At 40.9% G+C, this 24,155-nt stretch overlaps 1 protein-coding gene across 2 annotated transcripts in view; it reads left to right on the top strand.

Annotated features, from left to right (window-relative positions):
• The window catches only part of MAP3K15 (mitogen-activated protein kinase kinase kinase 15), an 84,363-nt gene continuing 60,208 nt past the window's right edge, over window positions 1-24,155 (top strand). The window contains exon 1 of one of the 2 annotated variants that reach the window (XM_066176903.1): window positions 1-543. In XM_066176903.1, the coding sequence (XP_066033000.1) occupies window positions 228-543 (316 nt within the window). In that variant the 5' untranslated portion in view covers window positions 1-227. The remainder of the gene's footprint in view (window positions 544-24,155) is intronic. The other variant, XM_066176904.1, reaches the window with a different exon arrangement.

Genomic DNA, 24,155 nt, shown 5'->3' with positions numbered 1-24,155 from the left:
CTGTGTCCTTCGGGGAGGGCGGTGCCCGGCCGAGCCGAGCCCCGCTCCGTGCCGGCCGCCTTCAACTCGCCTCGTCCCGGGAACGGAGAGAAGCGCGGGCAGAAGGACCGGCAGGAGGAGGGAGGGAGCCGCCGCGCCGGGGCTTTGCCCCGCTGTCCGCGATGGGACGCGGCCCCGCCTGAGCACCTGCCGGCGGCTCCCCGCTCCCCTCATCCTTCGACGCCGCTATGGAGAGCCCCGCGGGCGGCAGCGCGGCCGCGGAGCCGGCGTCCCCCGGCGCGGAGCCGGAGCTGGCGGCCGGGGGCCCGGCGGAGCCGGAGGCGGCGGAGGCGGGCTCGGCGGCCCCGCGGCCGCGCTGCCTGCGGGCCGTGTACGTGCTGAACGACCCGCCCAAGGCGGGCGCCGGGGCGCGGAGCCCCGAGGCCGGGGCGCGGCAGTGCCTGCTGCGGGCCTGCGAGGCCGAGGGAGCCCAGCTCAGCACCGTCAACTTCGGCGAGCTGGACTTCGGCGAGACGGCGGTGCTGGACGCCTTCTACGACGCGGGTGAGCGGGCCGGGCTGAGGCGGGACGCGGGGCGGGGGCTCAGGCTCAGCCTGCCCCCGCCGCCTCCCGGGTCGTGCAGGGACACTGCCGGCCGGGACGGGGGTGCCGGAGGAGAGGGGGAGCCGCGCTCTTGGCAAGGGGTGTGGGGACAGGGAGATGGGTGCGAAGGGATCCTCATGTAATGCGTCCAGCACAGGGAGCAGGAGAAAGTGAGAGAAGAAGTTGAGGCTCTTGCAGCAGCTCATTGAGTCTCCACGGTGCGTTGCCCCAGCAGGACCGTGATCCTGCGGTACCAGCCGAGTCTTAAGGAGTAGCAGGGCTCATCCTGAGGTGGTTTGCTAAGAACCTTCCTCTTCCAGCTCCCAGCCTGATGGGGAGCTTAGAGCGAGACCAGCAGGAAGACATGCCAGCCTCTGATCGGGCTTGGCCAGAGGCTTCATGTTCACCACTCTCACTCCAAACTGGACAGTGAAATTGGCTTGTCTGTGTACAAAGTGATTCTGTATTGCTCCGAACAAGGACCCTGAGGAAGACTTGTGAGCATTTCCCACCCTGTTCAGGCTCCAGCTAGTGACTGCTGTCTAATGGTTCTAAAGACAGCTGCTGTCCCTTCTCCACTTGAAACCACCTGGGTGGTCTGGCACTGTGGCAGAAAACTGTGAGCTTTTTGAGCATGCATTGGAAGCCTCTGAGCCAATAGGTATTATAAACTAATCAAGGTATGTGGACATTTTGCTGGCATACAGACATATTTTTTCTCCTTTCTGTATGAGCCAGCATAGGGAAATGCTGGAAATTCGCAGACTCCAAAGATGGAAAGTACTCATTAAGTCTATGTTGAGGGTCATCTTTCACAGGAACTTCGTTTTGCTCATGAAATGTGTTAAAGAATATTTCCTAAAACTTTAGTCTTATTTTCAATTCTCATGTGATTACGAGTCCATTCCATCCCAACAAGTCACCCAAATATTGAGTAACCTCACATTCTTTTTTGTTGTTTTGTTTTTTTCCCAGTCAAGGGTTTTCGTTATGTCTCTGCTAGCAAGGTTGACAAGTATGTAATATATTCTTTGTCTTAGTACACAAACACAACCTAGCAATTTATTTTATCGCCCTTCTGAAGGTAAGCATAATAATGTAGTCATCAACGCAAAATTATTCTTCCATTTCTACTTAGTAGTGCTATTAATGTGTTAGATACACACCTGCTGTGCATTGTACTGAGAGTCTGGAACAGCTATTTAAAAGGGGTTCTTAAATTACTGCATTCTGAGGTGAATGCCTCTTTTCTAGGAATGTGCCCTAACTTTTCAGACTTTTGATTCAAGTCCTCTTGTTGGACCAAGATAATTTTATCACTGATTAATACCACTTTGTAATAGTAAAGTGCCTTTTTACTGGATACACCTTCAACACTTATATCAAGGGGTTTTTTTCAATTAAAAACTAATTGAATAGTTAGTTTTTAATTGAAGTTCCAAAGGAGACTGTTAAAAATAGACTTTTTGTGCATTTCTTTCCAATAGCCACAATTTGAGATCAGCCACGAGGACAACTTCTTAGTTCGTGTAATGTATGCCTGGGATTTCTGGCATATGTTCAGTTCTTAAGAAGAACACCATTAAAAATAATGTGAACACTCCTATGGCACATGATGAACTTTGTGTTAGGAAGTTCCCATGTGTTTACTTTAAAAAAAAAAAAACCTAAAGAAGTTTTATTGTTGCCTGGGTAAGATATTAAGCAGGTGTTTCCCATACTGAAGATATCTCTTACAGTGTATATTTACTTTCTGTAGCTGAGGGGCAGAACCTTGAAAAGCAATTCCTCTTGCTTTGTAACGAGTAGTGGGGTCTCTAAGAGGTGTTTGCCTGTTTCCGTCTCTTGGTATACTAGTGGAACCTTAACCATCTACTTATGCTTAATGACTCAGCTGCAAAGACCAAAGACCATTTCCTTGTGAGTAGTATCGATGGCTCTTCGTTAAAAATGTTGTCCATTAGCCTTTTTTCCCTGACTGTGCCTGAAATTGTAGCTGTTACTCAGCCATTAGACAACCCCCTCCAAAGCAAGTTTGTTTACCGTACTCATTATGAATCTATAAGTACCTTTTGTGACAAAATCAGCAAACTTTAAGGACAGAGTGCGATGAAAAACATCAACAGAAACCTCTTTCCTGTCTTCAGACAGGTTTTCTGGTAGATGGATTTTCAGTAGAACATTGAGAAAAGTGCTGCAAACCCACTTAAATCCCATAATCAGAGTGTTTGTGTATTTTTCCTTGAGTGTAGTCATTACCGACTTCCCATCATTTGAAATCTTATCGTGAATGGAAGCATGACTTATGCCTTTAGTTAGATATTGCAGACCTGCAGGTAGTGCAGGATGACCCTGATCTTAAGAAATCACTCAGCTTTCTAAGGTTTTGCTTTGCTGAAGGAGAACTACAACACACGTGAGAGCAAACTTACAGTCATGAAATAAGAACTCGATAAAAGAAGAATAAGATTTCTTTGCTCAGTGTGTGCTAGAAACAAGCTGTCAGCAAAGTAATTTATGTTTTTCAAAAATGGGCAATGATATCTACCTAATAGAGGAGCAGCAAGGATGCTTGCATACATTAACTGTTTCTCTGTGAAGAAAGGTAATATTTTTAGGCTAAAACTGGGCACAGGGCAGTAGTGTGAAGCTTTTTTGCAGAAAATAAGAGGTTTTCCCTAGGAACAATGAGCCTGGGAGCTAACTGAGAATTTTTAGAATTCTTCAGAATTATCCCATGAAGAAAATCAAGCTATAGGCACTGTAGTGCATTCATAAACAGCTTGAGAAACACAGTGAAAAGGTGAGTGTTATTTGGCTATAGTGATGTTCCAGGTAGAATGATTCATAGCTACAAAGGATCTTTTTGTTCTGAATGTACTAAGAAAGCAAACATAGTGTCAGAGTCAAGTGTCTGACCTGTACCTCTGGCAGGTTGATGTTAGATAGAAAAAAATGTAGCTTTTCCTTGTCTGCTCAAAACTTTATCAAATACTAGTTCCTGAAGTGCCAGGCAATAGGGTTTGGCTACAGTGTTAAGTGAAGGAGTGTACAAAGTACAGTTATACAGGTTTTGGGTGTTCCCGTTTTGGTTTATGAAATCCTGTCTCTGTTGCCGATCATACTTTTCCCTCATGAGGAATGTGCAGCAATTTGTTTTGAGGCTTGGAATATTTCTTTGGCCATTTGACCACAGTATTTAGAAATTATACAGTCAGCAGGATGAAAATCATCTGAAAGGAAGACAAGCTAGAGAGAGAGTGGTGTACTGAGAAATAGAGCTTAATACTGACCTGAAATAAATGAGTTTTCCTCTGACAATCCAGGAAACTGTCAGATAATTTGTGAGTATAGGGGAATATTTTGAAGTCTGTTTCTGCTGTTTTGCTATGTATGAACTTCTCTAATCAATATCCTGTGTGATAAGGCAGCCCCAAAATGCATGGTCTGATACCTGTCTCTGCAGACTTGTCTTCATCCACAGCCAAGACTTGGGAGTGAGCCCAAACAGAGACTGAAACATGGGTCCTCCTTACTTCTGTACCATAGCTGAACCACTCTTAACCCTTACTTCTTGTCCCTGAAACTCTTTTTTTTTCATGTTACGCTGTGAAAGGGGAAGGAGGAAATATATTTGCTGGATCCTAATTTTCAGAGACTGACACCTGCTGCGTTGTTGCCTGTCCCCCAGCTGCCTGCCCTGAAACTCTCTGCCTTCAGAAGGCCAATGTCCCCACTTCAGAATTGGCAGGGATGCTTCAGCTTCTTCAGCCTGAAGGCTGAGTGTATCAGGTGCAGTAAACACCTGTCACTGGCTTATGATAATATACAGCGTGGTAACTGGTGTAGCTTAGCTGGAGGCACAGCTTCCCTTGCTGACTCTGCCACAGGGAGTGCAGTCTCTGACAGAAATGACAGTTGAGGGCAATAACTTCTTAAACAAATTTCATCATACCTTCCTGCTGCTGTTTATCTTTGCCCCGGGTGTGACAGTGAGCAGTAGTGGAGTTAAGGGTTAGTGCTGTGATGCTTGCTTCAGCAGGCAGGATTTGCTGTTTTTCTGAGGAGTACTTAAAAATCTTTTGTTCCCTTTCTTTTGCCATGCAGGTTACTCAATGGCTAGGCGTGTATTTGCTTTAAATCTCAAGAGATATGTATACCACAGAACACAAAAGTACAAAGAGAAGCAAACCAACCATCTTCAGAACAGGAAGGTGGTGGACGAGAGGCTGGGCTGGATATTGTGCTGCTTTAGGAAGATGGCAGAGCTGTTGGGACTTGATCTTTTATCTCTGTGTGGTGCTTTACATCTGGAACGACTTCAGGTGTTTCCAGCAAAGCTCTGCATTGTGACATCAAACAAATTCGGATAACAAAAGCCTTTAATATACCAGTATTGTAGTCCTTTTATATCCAAGTGTGTGAGGCTGGTTTTAAATGACAGTAAAAAGCTTGATGCAATCCATCAAGTCTGTATGTTACTGTCATAAAACAGTTGAGGTTGGCAGGGACCATAAAGATCATCCACTTTCAACCCCTCTGACTTGGGCAGAGACACCTTCCACTAATCCAGGTTGCTCAAAGCCCTGTCCAGACTGGCTTTGAACGCTTCCAGGGATGGGGTATCCACAACTTCGCTGTGTAACCTGTTTCAGTGTCTTACTGTCCTCACAGTAATTTAAATCAGCCCTTTTTAATCTTAAAGCCATTCTCCCTTGCCCTACAAGCCTTTGTAAAAGGTCCCTCTCCAGCTTTCTTGTTAGCCGCTTTTGGGTACTGCAAGGTGCTGTAAGGTCTCACCAGAGCCTTTTCCTCTCCAGGCTGAACAGCCCCGACCCTCTCAGCCCATCTTCCTGGAAGAGGTGTTCCAGCCCTCCGATCATCTTCATAGTCCTCCTCTTGAACCTCTCAAACAGGTCTCCACCCTTCTTACACTGGAAACCCCAGAGCTGGACACGGCACTCCAGGTGGGGGTCTCACAAAAGCAAAGTAGATGGAGAGAATCCCTTCCCTTGACCTGCCAGCCATGATGCTTCTGATGAAGTACAGGACGCAGTTGGATTGATGGTCTCAGAGGTCTTTTCCAACCTAATTGATCAGTTCTGTGCTTGATTGATTGATTCTGTGATTCATGCATCTTCATCTTCCTTAGATGGTTTCAAACCTCATGTTCTGCAGGGAGCAGTTCTTCATTCTCTGAGTCACTGTCTTTGCCTTCTGTGATACTGGTGGTTTGGCTGGAGCATCTGCCAGTGAAGACCTAGGCAAAAAAGTTTCTGAGTACCTTGGTGTTTCCCATGTTCTGGGTAACAAGGTGTCGTGTTTCCTTCTGCAGAGAGCCCATGTTTTCCTGCGTCTTCCTTTTATCACCAATATACCTATAGAAGCTTTTCTTGTTGCCCTGGCCAGATTTAATTCTGTCATGGCTTTAGCTTTCCTAACCTGATCCCTGACTGCTTGGACAATTTCTGTGTATTCCTCCCAGGTTACCTGTCCTTGCTTCACCCTTCTTTGTTTTTGTGTTACGAAACATCTCAGGTGCTGTGACATTCAAGAGGTGTATTTTGCTTTTATATTAGCTGGGGTCAATTTCCAATGTTTCTTTCAGAAATGCTTATTCACATTCAGAGATTTTAACAGTGGAGACCATTATTTTCATAATCAAGAATCATAGAAAGGTCAGGGCTGGAGGGACCTTAAAGATCATCTTGTTCCACCCTGCCATGTGCAGGGATGCCATTTTTGGGATCAGGTTGCTCAAGGCCATGTCCAGCCTGGCTCTGAACACTTTAGGGGTGGAGTATCCACAACTTCTCTGGACAACCTATTCCAGTGTCTCGCCTCCCTCCAAGAAAATAATTTCTTTCTAACCTCTAACTTAAACCTGCCCTTTTCCAGTTTAAAAACATTGCACCTTGTCCTGTCCATTGCAGTCAACATATCCCAAGTCTGTCAGCTGTGAAAAATTACTTTGAGTCAACCATTTTGCTTTTTGTGTGTGTAACGTGAAATTCATCTTGCATATGTTCTGTGAAGTAGCTCCTTTAATGTCAGCTGAACAGGCTTAGAAACCTGCAAATAAATAACCATAATTAGGTTAGGTGGAATTCATTATCTTTTCTGTGTTATATTGCCATGGGCCAAATGCAAGATCAGAGCTGTATTCAAAGGAAGATACTAAGAACAATAAGAAGAAATGGATAATCTCTCTCTGATGGAGGGAGATTCTGTTTTATTACTTCTACTTTTGGAACATCTCTTTTTAGCTGTGAGGGGTCATATGGAAAGACATACCAACAATCCAAACCCAGTATGAGTCCTACCTTTTAATGAAGCTTTGAATTAAGTTGTTTGCATTTCTAAAAACCCGATGCTAGCCTGCGAATTTGGACTTCTTCCATTGTTTCAAGGTGAGATTATGAGTAGATGCAGGTACTATCTATGTGACGTGACTCATTTCTGTGCCATGACTTTGGGACAAATGAAAAAGTAAAAAGAATGCAGTTCTTTTTTTGCAGGTTTCCTCTGCATGAAACTTCCTCGTATGAAAAAGCCCCAACAAAACCATGTACCAACCCAGCTGTCCTGGTTTAGGGAAAATTTGAGAGGAAACTTCCAAAGGGGTCCCTCTAGAAAGCAGATTTAAGAGGCCACTCCCCCTACTGGTTTCCTTGGAGAAAAGTGGAAAAAAAGTGTATTTGAGAAGCAAAGTATTTACAGGCATAAAAAAAATGAATAATATTGAACAATGAAACCTCTTGCTGTTCTGAAGAGATGGCAAATCCAGAAAGTCTTTGCCTTGGGGTGTAGCTCAGCTTGCTCAGTCTCTTATCAGTCCCTCCGGTGCTGGAAAATGCCATCCCAGGCCCTGGTGGGCCACAGGTGTGAGCCCCTGGTGTTTTTATGGGTTTTCAGTCCAGAGCAGGGCTGATCAGATCCAAGAAAAAGAAAAGCCACAGTTTGAGGAACTTCTCTGCCTCAGCTAGCTAAAAAACCCTAATTAAATAGAAAAGAGCTCTCTCCCACTGTCCGTGCTACAGACAACACAGAGTGTGAGAGAGAACGTGGGGCAGCAAGTGCAGGGTCTGCAAACAAACCCCACGCTGCTTCTCCCCCCTTCGCTCTCAGAACCAGTTTGAAAGGTGCAGAACTTAATATCCAGCACAAACAGAACAGATGACTGGGGATACAAGCATCACAAAGTCACCCTAGGACACCAGCCTACAGCTGTCCATTTTCTCTTCTCGTCTTTCTTTCCTCATGGGTTTAAACACTAAATTTGGGAAGGCTTCTCAGAATTTGACTGTGAACTATATGTGACTGGGTTTTGTAGCCAGAAGCATGTCAGATGATTTCTTGGTGTTGAATCAGCTAACAAGGAATAATCTCTCTGAATACAACATAAATGGTGTCTTTCTGTTTTGTTTTAACTTACCCTGCAAGTAATATTTTTCACTATGTGATTATAAGTCTTACTGAGGCTCACTAAATAGACTTGGAAGCTTTTATACCCATTACAACCATTACAAATTACTCGAAAAATTTGAACATGTAAGATTATTCTGAAGAAACAACTGCATCTATTGAACTGCCTTAGTTCTGAAGACCAATTATTGTCACACGGCCCTTGAAAATACTACAGTTAAACTGGGTTTTGGTTGTTTGTTTTTAATATTGTTTAATTTATTTTTTAAAATAAAACTTGCAGCATTTTCTGGAATTCTTCATATCAGTGAATGTTGTTCTGATACAGTTTTTTTCCCTCTGATAGGAGGAAAGAACTGCTGGCTATGCATACCAGTCTGCAAATTCTAAAGGCCACTTTTTTTTTCTTTTTTTTTTTTAGGTATAATATGCAAACATATTTTTCATATCATTCCTAAGTTGCTCTAAAGCAATCTACTGTGCCGTTTGACTGTAAGATGCTGGCAGGCAGATCTCCGCTTCTGCCTTTTTGCATTTTGAGTTGGTTTTCAGTGACTCCCAGCCACTCATCTCCTTTGCAGTGATTGCATGCTTGCTCAGTCTTGCTGTGCTGTGGGTAGCATATTCTTCATAGGTTTATGAATTGTTTCTCTTAGACCTGAAGTCACAAAATTAGGTTAAAGAAAATAAAGGAAGTGTTTGCTTATGTGGATTAATTATGTTGCTTTAATTTTCATCCTCCCATAAAACAGACAAATTATGATAGATATGCGGTAGCTCATATTATGTTCTGCAGTCATGCTCTTCTTTTATCAGTGTAATCAGACATTGCTTTTTTAATTGTTAAATTACACTTGCACATGCTAGTTAAAAAGTAACTAATGTTCCTGGTTTGCCTGGAGGTAAAGCTCTTCTGACTTGTAAGGACTTGTGCAAAACCTAGTTGAGATCTCAAGATGTTTTGGTTTCCCTAAGATGGGCTTGTGTCAGAGTAGTCATGAGAAGGCTCTGCTTGAACAAGAGGATACAGTGATTATGCGCATGATTATTTAATTTATTGCTAATTCAATGTCTAAGTACTGGTCTAATGCAGTATGTAAATAACTCTATCATCTATTAAAACAGATAATGGTGCAATAGGGTCATGGTCTTAGAGAAGTTTAGGTGTGGCTAGGTCCACTTAGTCTCAGATTTGGTCAACAGTTTATGTCTAAGGCTTATAATATAAGCAGGTTTGGATAGAAAAGTACAGGTTAACAGTCTTCAGCCTTGGAGAGTTCATCATTCCAAAGCAACAAAGCACCTGTGTAGCTGCTTTTGGATTTTATCTCCATACGTGACCAGATTTTAGTGTTTTTCATTCACTGTCAAAAAGTCCGTGTTTCCCATCTTGAGGCTTCAGGCTTCCATGCTGGGAGGGGGCTCCACCTGGAAGCTGCTTTCAACACCAGGAGAGCAGTTGGCCTGGTTTCTGCCAGCATTTTATACCCTTATGCAGACCAACATGCACCAAAGCCAATCCTGAATATCTCGGCTCCCCCACGTCTAATGTGCATTAATTGCGCATTCAGACAGCTCCTCCTGCAATCCTCACCTGGTGTTCCATCCTAGGGACAAAGCCCCATTGCTTCAGGGAGTGCAGAAAGGGGGAGGCTGTGGGGCTGTGTGTGGAGGTCACATGCAATGACCCAACTATCTTTTGTCAGCATCATAAGCCTCAAACTCTGACTGCAAACCTGTCCTCTGGAGATCTCGGGGCATTGCTGCTGCTTCCATGCATGTGGAGGAGCAGCTGCAAGGGTGTTACGTGGCTAAAATTTGGTAGTTGAGATGGGTGTGGGGTCTTTCTTAGGAGGGTTTGCCACTTGCAGGTGAAATCTGAGAACACAGTAGGCTCTGGTTGCCAACCACTTCAGGAGGGCTGTGAATTGCGTTAGCCTCAGGCTACCTTTGAACTGCAACAGGGGTGCCTGAGGCTGAACCAAGAGAGGGCTTGCAGCTGTTGCTTTATCCTGCACCCTGGCACAGGCTGGGTATAAACAGCGTAGCTCCAGTCTCGGCCGAGGTCAGGGGGATTCAACAGGCAGCTAATGGGTCAAACGTGTCTCACAGTATAATTTCACCTGACCTGTCATCTTTCAGAAGTGCTGCAAATACCTTCAGCTTTTCCTGGGAGGTGGGGCTGGTTATAGAAACATGCCAGGAGCAAAAATGGCATCACTGTAGTCTGCAAGGAGGAGACATGAATTCTGACACAAGTACGGGATCGCTGTGTCATGAGAAACCACTCATGCTTTTTTTATCCTTCGTAGTACTCAGCCTGATGATGTCAGTGATTCTGCTGTGGTGTTCAAGGTGGTAGAATTGAAACTTCTCAGATATTCTTTGGTAATGCTTCAGAGCATGTAAAGTTTTGTCTAAGTCAGTAGTTCAACAGCTGCTATGTCTTGGAGCGCAAAGCCCAGTGGGATTCACAACTTTTAAAACATGTACCCCAGCTTTTATTACATTGAGGGTGTATGATCCCAGCCTTAGTTAGCATAATCTTTCTTTAATTGCAGTGGGCTCTGATGGCAAGTAGAAATCTGAAATGTAATGAAACAGTAATGCCACTGTTAGGACTACACCCCTAGCCTTCTGCTGATGTGGAATGGTACAGCTAAATCCAGCAGTAAGGGAAGTACTCCAGTTTATCACAGCAGAACCTGGGCACATATAGGTGTGTCTATTCTAGTCTATACTGCTTTTATGCTTAAATGATGTTTAAAAAGTCTTCAATATCTCTTTAAAGCAAAACACAAGGAGGATAATCTTGCAGTGTTTTTTAAATCCTCTTTCAGTATAATCTTTTTTATTTTGTGTCATGTTATAGAGAGAAATGCGTCTGGATTCTTTGCATTTTGTGGGCTTTTTTCTGTGCAGGAAAACAAACCTTCACGCACAGAACTGTAGCTGAACCATGGGTGGTCAAGGGCCTCTCAACAATTTGAAAAGTGTTTATCACATGATAAGTGTTTATCACATGATTTCTAAAGCTTTTGAAGTGTATGCCAAAACTGCACTAGTTCTGGAAAACAAACAAACTTCCATGTAAATCAGCATGATTATGAGCTGCTTCTAAAATTCTTCAGTTTCCTACTGGTGCTGGCAGTGCTTTCCATGAATATTGATGCCTCCAGGCAAGTCAAAACCAGTGGTAGATTCTGTGAAACTGATTGTGGGGAAAATATCAGGGAAGTTACTTTTTTCAGCTTGGGGTAGTGAATTATTTGCCACTTGATTGCTGTCCTTTCTCCCTCCTTCCCTTTAAATTTGTTACAACTATTTAGTAGCTAGATCAGCCACAAGAAATTGTGCCGAATCGAGTGTCTTTGTCTTAGTCACAGAAAAGCTGCAGGCTTTTTCTATTGCAGAAAAATACCAGCCCATAATAATTTCACTCAAATGAAGACTTGCTGCATTAACTCTACTGTTGCTGCCTTTCACTCACAGAAGCTGAAGGAAGAAATTTCTTTCTGCTAATTTGTGTGTTGTTAGTTTTGCCTTTGCTTAGAGAGTGACAGGGTGAAACTGGGGTTGGGAACTGGTAAATGAAAACAGTACAAGGCTGTATTCTGTCTGTGTGTTTGTTTCTAACAGTGCTAGACCAGTAATTGCTCTTGTGCTAATCTTAGTAGATAATAAAAATTTGCAGGAGAAAAGCTAATGTTTACAATGGTGTTACTGTTTGGTACTGGGCTGCCTTACTTAGCAGAGCTTCTGTGTGCACAACCCTGTTTCACACAGCAACTGTCAGCTTTTATCAGCTCTGCTTTCTGTGGAACCGAGATACTTGTTTCAGGTATTTTCTTTGCCAATGGATGTTTGGTATGCTTCAGTCTTTTAAAACCCAGTTTGAAAAGAGGACAGGATTACCAAGCTCAAAGCCAGGCGCTGTGCTTGTTTTTACTACTGCTGTCTATGGGGCTTAAGATAACTGACAAGTTCTAGGTTGTTGTCAGCTGGAGAAAGTATTCAAATCAGAATGAAGTCTGAAAATGGTTGAGATGGATTTATTGTTTTCATGATAATTAAGTTGTGGAACTGATAAACTTAGCTCTTTGCTTATTATAATAACAAAACTAGGTAAGTCTTCATATAGTTTGGGGAAAGCCAGAAATTGCCTTGACTTTTTGGCTTGTGATGAAGTCAAAAAAGAATGCTTGATTATTTGGGGGGTATTTTTGTACCCTTTATTGCCTCTTGAGATCCCTAGTTTTGCAGTAGTGCCTCTGTGACAGCATAATACAAATTCTGAGAAGAATAACAAGTTAATTTCCGTAAGTTTAGGTATTTCCGACAGTTTTAAAGATGGATATTCAGAATTTAGCATCTTAAATCTAAATTTTCTTGCATACTCTTACCATGACAAGGTACAAATTAGCCTGGGGATGTTGGTGGATGAAAAACTTGACGTGGCCCAGCACCCCAGAGAGCCAACTGCACCCTGGGCTGCATCCAAAGCAGCGTGGGCATCAGGGAGAGAGGGAGGAGATTCTCTCCCTCTGCTGTGATGAGACCCCCACCTCAGCTCCGGGGGCTCCCACACAGGAGGGATGTGGACCTGTTGAAATGAGCCCAGAGGAGGCTGTGAAGATAAGAGGGCTGGAGCACCTCTCCCATGAAGACAGACTGAGAGGGTTGGGGCTGTTTCGCTTGGAGAAGAGAAGGCTCTGGGGAGACCTTACAGCACCTTGCGGTACCTAAAGAGGGCTGCAAGAGATCTGGAGAGGGACCTTTTAGAAAGGCTTGTAGATAAGCCAAGAGGGAATGGCTTTAAATTAAACCAGGGCAAATTTACATTTGGTACAAGGAAGAAATTCTTTACTGTGAGGGTGGCTAGACACTGGCACAGGCTGCCTCAAGAAGCTGTAGGTTCCCCATCCCTGGAAGCCTTCAGGGCCAGGTTGGATGGGACTTGGAGGAAGCTGGGCTAGTGGAAGGTGTCTCTGCCCTTGTCAGAGGGGTTGAAACTGGATGATCTTTAAGTTTCCTTCCAACCTAAACCATTCTATGTTTTTGAGGTGACACATCCTGCTAAATGCTGGAGACCACGTTAAGAGGTTTGTTGTAAAATCACAATTTAATGTGATTAATTTTGTCTGAATCACCATTTCGAAGCACTAATGTTCTGACTCTATAGAGATCTTAGGGAATAGGTTCCCCTGTGATAACAAACAGTCTGTGTTCATGCTTGATATTGTCTGTCTACATGCTGAAAGTGTGCTGTATTTATAGGATGGTTAAAGACTAAGTAGATAATGGCTCTGACTCTAGAAAGACCAGCTTCTACTAGAATTCTAGATTTTGTTGGTATGTACATAGTGTCTTGAAATAGATTCCTCTCATTTTTTATTGGAAGCTGCCCATTTTTAAATTACAGCGTTGAGTGGTACGTAAGGACTTTTTCAGTAGCACATGCAGTCTTTTAGACTGGCACGTAAAGCTTGTACTGTTTACAGGAAAGATAAAAATAGCAGAGTGAATCCACATCTGCCCAGCATCTGGAATATTATATCTATCAAGGAGTCTGTATCTGTATGTGAGTGCAAGTCTCTTGGTTTTATGTACACTTCATCTGCATTTGCACTTTAATAATACTGCCTTTCCTCAATTAACATTTTTTATGTGCATAACTTACTGTGCTTTATGTGGGTCCTAAATGACAGTATGTGAGTCCATCAACATAAAGAGGAAATTTATAATAGAGTTATGAGGTGGGATACTTCAGTTTGGTGCATAAAAATTCCCAGTGCTAATGATGGAAATCTCTTGATATTTGTTTTTAAGAAACATATTTGGGAAAAATAAGAGATTCATCCTAAGAAAGTCTCATTTTTTAATATGCTATATTTTTAAATAAAGAAAAGAAATAAAAGTCTTAGTTTAACCCAGACTTATGAGCTTTAGTGTATTGAAATATTTTTTCTATTTTAGTTCCTTGTATTTTGGTTACTTTTCTTATTATATTTCTTTGATAAGAAGATAAAGATCAGCGTAATTTTACTTCTCTAATTTTTTTTAATGTGTGTTGTTGGCTGGTGTGTGACCTGTGGGAGATGTGCAGACTTAGCAGGTTTTTTACACTCCCCAGCCAAGGTATTCAACATTAAATGATGGGTCATTCTCAAATGGTTTAGTTCGGCTAAGTGTCTAAAAGGTTGAAGCTTATCTAACCTCCTTGGCCTAAAAATTTATTTGACTGCAGCTGGGGAAAAAGGGACAGTGTTCCTTGTTGAATTTCATACTCTTTGATTTCACTTAGGCCAGGTTATCCAGTTATGTAACCTTTTTTTTTTTTTTTCTGTACTTCATTCCCTTTGATTGCCTTTGATGACCCAGTGTGGGAAGTGCAGAAGTGCAGGAAAAGTTAAATAAAGTTCACCTCTCTCACTCCACACACCCAGCCCCCTCCAATTACTGGCAAGGTTCAAATTAGCTTCAGGCCTGGGGTGTTTTTTCTTCGTGCTCTCAGCTGGCTGGCTCCACTCTAGTGCACTGCAGTGGAAATGGTCTGTGTGAGCCTTGGCACACTGCTAGTGCAGCAGGCAAGTGTGAACCACCTGCTTTTAATTTACTCTGCTCTTGCTGTTCTTCTGAAACTAAACAGGGCAGAAAAATGTCCTATAGAATTAGTAGGTTCTTTGGCTCGCAGAAAAAAATTAGGAAACAGTGTTATCCTTAATGACTCAGCATAGTGAAAGGTATGTGTGATGTGAGGCAGTTGCTCATTATGTCTGTCTGGCATCTGTATCAAAATTTTTAATATGCTCAGGGTACATGAACAGAGAAGATTATTGAACAGGTGTCCTCAGATCATCTGTGACTGGTTTTTTTAAGTGGGTTTTTTTTTTAAGTGTTTTTTTAAGTGTTCTGAATACATAGATTTAAAGCAAGGAATGAGCAACTTCTGGAATCTTTGTCTAACATCTGTGAATAAAAAGAGGAGATGTGGATTATTTAAATACTCTTTGAGAATTTTAAAATGCTGCTTCTTTACTATTCAATTGGGTGTAAAGGTTAAATGAAAAATGGAAATACCTGTCTTTTTGAGGTATGAATCAGGCATACTGACTGTTCTGTAGAGGCTTAGCTCTTTTGCAGATGGAAGACTGCAGATGCTGAATCAGAGACTATTCAAGTTCTAACTTGTACCAGGGTACAAAAGGATGAAAGAAGTGAATTGCTTAGGTAAAATATTAGGAATTTTCTTTGCTCTGAAGGCATTGGGTTTATTACAAAGTACCTCTAAAATGAGGGCTCTATTTTTCAAAGTCACTATTTCTGTTTCAGTGGGGTATTTTTTTTTCCTTCTGAAATTCAGAATCTTATTAACTGCATGGTCAGCTAGCCCATCTCTGAAATCTCTGTTTATGTGACTAGGCTAACATCACACAGCAGCTGTGGGGTCGGAAGAAGCAGGTATGGAATTCGGTTTCGCAGGCAAGCGTTCAGCTGCTTAAGCCATGATAATGCCCTTTTTATTCCTGCAATGTTGTCAGCCTCTGTCATGGTGTCATTACTTGACTCAGCAGCCACTGAGGCTGATGAGAGCTGCTCTGTTCCCCACGTACCCCACAGTCGCTGCTCTGCTGTGGGCTGTTCTCTTGGGGTAATCCCAGCAGGCAGCTAAACACCACACACTCACTCACTCCCTCCCTCACCAGCAGGGTTGGAGAGAGAACTGGAAGAGTAAAAGAAAAACAACTCGTGGGTTGAGAAAAAGACAGTTTAATGTAAGGCAAAAGCTGCTTGTGTTATTTGGCACCCAGGCCAGCTCAGGTTGGTCACTGCAGCTCTTGCACTGCTTCTTGTAAGGCTTCTCCTCCAGTGCTTCCTGCTATAAGCAGTTTTTATGACATGCAGCTCAAATGGTTGTAACCATGTAAAGGTGTATCTATTAAAATCTGCACCCCTCCTCCCTTTGGACCAGACCATAGGGTTTAAAATGGCAATAAAAAAAAAAAAAGAAAAAAAGAGAAAATTTACTGTATCTCAGCCAAAACCAGCACAACTGTGATTAAAAAAGTTTACTAGAATGTTAACATTCTTCTGTGTGTTCTAAAAATAGTTAGGTAGCCAGTATCTCTATCTATCTATCTATCTGTTTGTGATAAAGATTTCACAGTATGTATAAAGGAGGGATTGTTCATCCTGAAACTTTCAGTGATAAGTAGTTTTTGCTTTTTACTCTGTACATGGTCATGTGACTGATGTCAACCTGAAATAGCAAATTGCTTTGTCTTTTCTTCCCATTTTACTTCTGATGGGTGCATGTTTACAGGGTTTAACTAACAGTAATTTTAAATGTAAATACTTTGTTTTGGCACTCATTAAATATGATTATAATTCAGTGTGGACGATTATAAGAGGTGTGTACCATCTCAGCCTAGAGTTTTTTTTACTACTTACAGAATTGGATTTTTAGTTACAAATGCAAATGTCTTTCGTTATGCAAAACATAAAAAGTGAGTTTTCCTGAAATGAAGTTTTTAATCATTATTTCTTTCAATTCTTGTAAAGTTTAACAGTTTCTTAAAGTACTTTTCCAGGACGATAGTGTGAAGCTGGTAGCGGATACCTCCCACTGGACTGATTAGCTGCAGTGACAGAGCTTCTGTCTGCTACTGTGCTAGCACTGAGTTAGCCAGAAATTGCCAGGTTAAATATAGGTTGAGTGATAAGGGGAGAACAGGACCATGAGAGAGAGACTCAGAGACAGTGGATCATGTGAAAGTGGTGGGAGTTGCAGGCAGCCATAAGAATTCATCTGGCTGAGCCACAAAAGCACTGAAAAGGCTAAGATGCAAGCAATGAGATCTCTTTCAGTTCCTAACCTGGGAGCTTGAACAGTGTAATTTTACAAAGAAATGGTATAAATATTGATCTCTTGTGCATGTCACAACGATCCATCTGATATGATTGTGGTTGTTAACTACAGATCTGTGACTGTGGTCCCAGAATGGGTAAATTTTACAGTCCTTCCTCAAGGAAGGGAGGCTGTGTAAAGGGGTCTGTGCTGTGTGACTTTCCAGGGACCATGAGTGTGGACATTATCTTTTTGACTTTGACCTCTCACACTACTGTGAGTTAACTCCCTCAGACTTGAGGTTGTGCTGTTCCTGGGATCTCACAAGCTGTGGTATAAAAGGAAAAAAAATAGATGGTAAAGTCTATTACTAGCTTTTATATTAATGACTTTGTCTTGCAGGGAAATGTTAATGCTTTTGTTTGGCTTGAAGGTTTTTTTGCTGAAAATTTAACTCATATATAAACTTCATCCATAGGCTAGGAGGTTATAGTCAATGCTTCAATGTAATTAAACAGTCAGGTTATATGAGTGAGAGAAAAGACCCTGGGCTGAGATAGTACATGCAAAAACACCTCTTAAAGAGCAGTCATCCCCATGGTTGTATAATGCTGAGCGCCAGAACAAACAACATGGTAAACTGGGACTCACAAATGGGCTCCCAATTTATGGAAAACTCAAGCAAGAGTTTAGATGTTTGAGAGATCCCTGGAAATCTAGGTGAGGGTTTGCATTGTGACAGTCCTTCCTTTCTCACAGGTAGAGAGAATGTGAGTAAAGTACTGGTGAAGAAGATCGATAGTCCTTCTCCATTGGCCATTTTGTTGGGAATGTCCGGGGAAACATCTGCTGAGATGATGTAATTCTTGACTGAAATGACTTAATGGTTAATGAAATTCTTCAAAGCAGGGCTGTGAGGCTCTGTGGAAGGGGCATGGTTGCTTGGTCTCACCTCCCAGGTAGTGGAGAGAAATAGGCACTTCTGGGCTGCAGTTCATCTGCTGAAGGCTTGTAACAGCTCAGAGGAATGGGGCTCTGAAAGTGCTTTTCCTCTCTCTGCACTGACAATGAAGGCAGTGACAACAGGCTCATCTGAGACCAAACATCTCCCTTGTGACTCTGACCAGCTCACTGCTGATGACTTTGCTTTGGAACAAGCAGCATTTCATGAGGCTGAGAGGAGTTACTTCCAGATAGCCTCACCCATCTGACAAATTTCTGGTTTGGTGCTTGAAAGCAGTAAGTCTTCTTAATTTGTCATGAGAGTATGTTTAACAGTGGCCAGAAAAATAAGATACAGACTCAAAATGACATGAGTTGGTTTTAATTAAATCTCTTAAATAGAAGAAAGAAACAAACAAACCTAACTACCTGAAGCAAAGACTGGCAAAGTTAAAAAGGACTGAAAGCAAAGCTTTGTCATGGAAAATATTAAGCGATTTCTAAGCCCAGGCATGCACTGTTTACAGTGAATTATATATTTCCTAACTTCTGCAATTCAATATTTCAAGAAGAGTTCTTTGAGGATTAGTTCTTTAGTTCTTTGTTTCCTTCTTTCCATAAACTGCCAACTGTAAAAAAAAAAAAAAAAAAAAAAGACAAAAAAATTCACAAATTATGCTATCTTCTGAGAGAAGTTATTTTCAGGTGTTTCCAATCATACAATATTTTTCTTCTTCATACTTGTGCAAAAGCATTAAAAACACATTTTGGCCTTGGATGCCCTCTGTTATTACATTAACTCCATTACTTTTCTTCCCGTGCCAGTTCTTGTGGGTGCTGATTGTATTCTGATTTGGCAGAGTCTGAAAGGCTCTCCCTGAAGATCAGTTAAAAAAATAATAAGCATAGGCATGCCCTTGGCACAATCTTTGCTTTTCTAGATCAGTAAAATTACCATGATATTTTAATACAGTGTCTTGCGCTGTTTGAGTCTTAGTTTTGCTATGAATTTAATTGTATTTAAGAGTTCTCTAAACTGTTTCTTAATGCCTTTGCTGTCAAAGGTTTTTAGAATAGTCCTTGCTTCCATTTAACAAAATAGTTCCTAATGTGCAATTTCAGGGCAAAAAATTGAAAAGCTTTAGATGATGTATCCAATTAATAAGTAAACAACTACACATAAAAATAAATGAGAACTCAGGTTACAGATCAACTTGTTGCACCAGCAGTGTTGCTCACCTGCTGTAATTTGTTCTGTTCTTTTCTACTAAAGTGCAGTTTCTTGGGTGATGTAATTTTTGGAACAGACAGATATTAAGGAATATGTATTAATTATAAATATGGCACAAATACTTTGTTGTGATTTAGAAAATGAGTTGTTTTAGATACTAGTTTCTTCTGAGTTGCAGTAAATGCCACTGAAGCACGAAAAATATGTTCTGATTCTATGTTTAGTGTTTGTTCCATGTACCAGAGGACAGATGAAAGATGCAGTATCTGTTAAGTAACACAACAGCGTTAACATGATTACTGGCTATAATGTTCAGGTCTGAGTGTAACCCTATTGTGGAGTTGTTTGTATGAAAAGGGGGATTTTGTACAGAATTAAAAAAAACCAGAGATGAGCATTGGCCCCTCAGTCTTGTTTGTTCTGTTGTATTGGATGGTTGTCTGATTTTCACAGTATCATTTCAGGGTTGATTTCTGCTGGATAGGAATTGCCAGTGGATGTTATAATCTCATATATTGCTAAGATAACCTAAGACTAACATTTCCAAATGTTGCCAAAGTTAGTATTTGAAATCAAAAGGACAAAAGATAGCAGGTGAGAACTGATCTCAAGAACAAGAAGTTTCTCTCTAGTTATGACTGAACTAAATATTTAAAATAAATATGGGGTTTGTATTCTTTACTTACATTAAAATGCTGTCAGGCTCTGTGTACATGGTGCTGTGCTGGTTGCATTCATCTCTAGTTTCACTCCAGCTACATGTGCCTCTGTTTTTGATACACTGGATTATTCTGTTGTCTGTTTCTTTGCACCTCACATTTCATCACCTGCAGCATGGCTGTCCAAAAAGTGCTCATTCCTGTACCATTTCAGGGCACTGGGCGTTCTCCCAGGGCTTTCACTGGAAGCCGTATGAGGCACTTCTGTTATCTAGACATGAAAAATAAGTGTTCCAGCTTTCTTACCTCCACTTGCAGACTAATCTTTCAGGCTGTAAGCACTGCAACTTTTCTTGGTAAGTTTTAACCATTCTGGTAGTTTAAAACCTGCAGTATTTCAGCCTTTTGCCCTGGGAGCTGAGAGGATTGAGTTTGAGTGTTCCAAATTTTTCATGTGCGTAGGAAGGAGGAGCTGCCTTGCTGGGCCACATGAAAGGACTTTCTAACATCACGCAAATGCTATGGTTATAAACACATTCGGTTGTCAGCTGTTCCTCCTCCTCCTCTTCCTCCTCCTTTACATGGATGTGTCTGCTTTCCACACAAAGACCAGCTGGCCCACTTGGCTTAACACAGCTGTTCCCAGAATTGTCTCTGCAGGTGGGACGTTGCCAGTGTTGATGTGTTGTGTGTAAAGTGGAGCAAAGCAATCATTTGAATTGCCACAGTTAGTAATGCTTCTGGGTGGTGGAAAGGCTCATCTGAAAAACTGAGTTTTTTTTGGTTTTCTAGTAATAGCAGAGCTCAGGATTTGCTCAGTCCTTTCAGCAAAGTTATTTAACAGCAAGCTTCCCTTAGTCAAGAATGGTACTGCTGCTCAGCTAATACATAGTTCATCTTCAGCACTCACTGTGTTCCCATTCACTGTGCAGAGTGGTTTCACAGGGAAGGTTATGAAACTAGCTTCCAGGGCAAGATTTGACACACAGAAAGGAGGAAATGCAAAAGAAAGGTCTGACCTTCCCCCTTTGTTTGTGGTTCTAAGAATACTGGCTTTTATAATTGTCAAGCACTATGTGGTTGCCTTCTATTTTGTTTGGTGGGAGAAGTGACACTTTTTTTGTGTGGTGGCTTTTCTCTTCAGTAAATCACTTTATAACATAAAACCTGTGGCAGATGCAATGCCACAACTAAGTGAAAGGCAAATAACAAGCTCAGTCAGAGAACAAAGATTAGAGGTGTTTCTCCGTTTTTATAAAACAGCACAAGTCTGAAATTACCACTTTACAACAGTCCTTTTGTTTTCCTTAACAAACAGACAAACCATGGAAGGGCACCTTTCAGAATTTTTTGCCACTTGATGCCCAGGTTTTCAGAATTCCTAAAACACTTAACCAATCCATTGGAGCTGTCAAAAGCAAGATATAAATAAGTTTAGATTTTGCTTCATTTTATAGTCAGAGTGTGTATATGGATAATGTACTAGAATTGGAATTCTCTCTATTATCTTCTCAAGATAACAATAATTTTAAGTTAGTGAATTAAAATTTATTTGGCCAGTATTAAAGTTTTCTTCTTTCTCCAATTTGTGGTTGGTGTCATTAATAAAACCTGATAATGTCATCTTTTTTCAGTGCTTTCTGTTTGTGAATAGAAAGAAACCTTCTTTCCCACACTAATACGAGGATTCATACCTAATTTAATTCTTATTTTTCCTGTCCTTTGAATCACTTCCTTTTGCTTGTGAACTAAACACTTTGCCCTTTCCAAGGGAAGTGCCCTCCATGCATCAAAAAGTTTCAGATATCCAGTGTACATACTCGTGTTTCCTTTTCTGAGGTAGGCAGTAGTCTGGAATTTGTAGTCAAGGCTCCAGCCACTCCAGGACTCTCTTGCAAAAGTTGATTGCAGCTTATGAAACAATCTTCTTCTTAAAGGTTCTTTGTAAGCCATTTCTGAACTATTACAGTTAATTTAATTTTAGTATTTATACAGAAGTGCAGCACTTACTTTTAATCTACCAGAAGTGTAGTCTGAAATATATGAAGTTGTTTTTAAAATGCTGTTTAATGTGATTATAACATATACAAATCTTTATTGCAGGACAAATCACTACTGATTAGTTGTTTTTTTATTTTTATTACCAATTCCAGCCCTATAGTAAACCAGTGACGGTAGCAAAGTTCATGCTTTAATATTGCAAACTTGAAAAGGTTGAATTGAAATACTAGAAATTCCTAAATTTTAAAAACGAGCTTTATCTTTGTCTCCTGGGTCATTCAGCTTCTAAGGCAATATCTGTGTTTAATTTGGTGCTTTAGATTGTAATTGGAACAATATTTTTTCTGAGAAAAGTAAGCAGATTTTTACAGGATACCATGATCATAAAGCACTAAGATTCAAATGAAACTTGATTCATTATGAGAGCCATAATATCATCACAAATGTTGGCAGTATTTTTACACTAACATTGGTTTATGCCTAGCATCTAATGGAGGGCACTGTCAGTTTTCTGGTATAACAAACTGTGCTGGAAAATCACCTCAACAATTCTAGTGGTAGTTGCTACAAATGTGCTTTATTACCTTGAGATTCCCAGTTTCTGGGAGTATGGGATGCATTAAAGTGGAGAGTGGTGTGTCTTTTGTTTTAGCTTAAGTGAAAGCTGCAAAGGGTTCCTGGTTTTCCCATACACCAGGGTTTACCGTAATTGTTTCCCTGTTGGTGTTGTCTTCTTTAAAGGGTTGTGCAGAAATCAAAATTAAAATGTATCCTGAAGTTAAGGATTTTTTTATTTCCTTTTCTTTAGGAATATTGTTGCTCTTCTAAAGAATTTGACGGTTTTCTTCTGTGGTTTTCAAGGAATTACATGTTTATTTACTTACTGACCATGATGCAAATAGCCAACCAGTTGAAGCAATATGAATGTAAAGGTTCATAATTTGCAGGGTGCTAGTGAATAGCAAAGGGCTGGGTTCTGCATTTTTCTCCAGTAAGATTTCTGTTATCGCATTAAGTTTGGGAGTGTTTCTTGAAATCTGTTATGTATAGAAATGTTCCAGATGCTGAAAAATAATGAATCCAAAATAATGGAGTAAGGTTCTTGCTCTGCACGTGGATAAGACTGGATGTAAGTGAGTCTTAGATTAGAAGTTGAAAGCAGTGTAGACTTCTTTTGACCTTTTTCTTCTGTTAGGCCTCCTAGGTTCTATTTAACTGTCAGCATATTTCAGGCTATTCCTTCATTTTCTTCTGTTTATTACCTTTTAACTTACAGATCCCAAAAGCTGATGCCAAAATTGTCCTTTTGGTTTTGCTAACAATGCCATAAATTGTAAAAAAGCCATGTGAAGACCTGTGATTTACTTAGATCATTAAATTATATGATGTCTTCAGGTGCATTTCAGATAGAGAAATAAGTCCTCTGGTCTTAACCTGTTTAATAATGTTTTTCATGTTGAATAATTTATTAATTTCATAGTCTCCTACCACAGTTAATGATATCTAATCTTCATTTCAGTTGGCACAGTTATTTGTCTCTTCTCTGTCTGCTCTCAGAAGACACACTAGTGTTAAAATATGTAAACTGTAGTATAAGAAATGAATTATGTGCCATCTGCTGCAACAATGCATAGACCTAATCAAGACTGTATAAACAATAGTGCTGAATTACCTTAATGCACTAGAAATACACACATACCATAATAATTTTATAGTGGAAACAAAGGCCTAGACAAATGAACTGCAATCACATAATAAATTGAGATCAGTTTTTGGGTTCATGACAAAAATGAACTATTTTCAGCATGAAAATAGTTTCATGGGCAACTACTAGAGAACAAAAAGAGTTGAAAATATATGCTATGCTTAAGAAGAAATGAGGGAGAACACATTTTTATGCTCTTTTGAACATGAGTTTCTACTGCAGAAAAGAAGCCATGAGTTTAAATGTTCTGTTCCAGAATCATTCAAAATTGGTCATATACAACATTAAGCACATCCCCACCCTTTCACTGCATCTGGTGGATGCATTGTACAGCTTTTCACTTGGAAGCCTTGTGTCTCTCCAGAGGGGCTGCACCTTCCCCTGCTTTTTTTTCCTTCTGAACGTAGGAAACCCTCTCCTTTGGTCGTTTGGACCTGTGTGGAATATTTCATTATCACATAAAATTTCTCATGTGTGATAAGATTTGATAAAAATTGCCATTGGCTTTTGCTTCACCCCTGTCTGTCATGGAGGTTGAACCTAAATTTGTGAAGGGAAGTCCAGAAGTACATTTGACTGACCAGGCTCTTTTGTTATGGAGGATGGGAGTTGAGAATGAACTCTGATTGACTTATGTTTCTGTTCATAAATCAAGATTTGCAAAGCACATACTAGTGTTGAAGTTATTTCTTTTAATGTGTCTCTGGAAGTTTAAGGAAATTCATATCTCTCTTATCAGCCATTCTAAATGTGTGGTTGAAG

This window comes from Chamaea fasciata, unplaced genomic scaffold (genome assembly GCF_029207755.1).
Source record: "Chamaea fasciata isolate MVZ Bird 193981 ecotype frontalis unplaced genomic scaffold, bChaFas1.0.hap1 SCAF_2, whole genome shotgun sequence".
In the NCBI taxonomy this organism is placed as follows: Eukaryota; Metazoa; Chordata; class Aves; order Passeriformes; family Sylviidae; genus Chamaea; species Chamaea fasciata.
The sequence above is the reverse complement of the archived record's forward strand: the minus strand, read 5'-3'. Positions and strand labels throughout refer to the sequence as shown.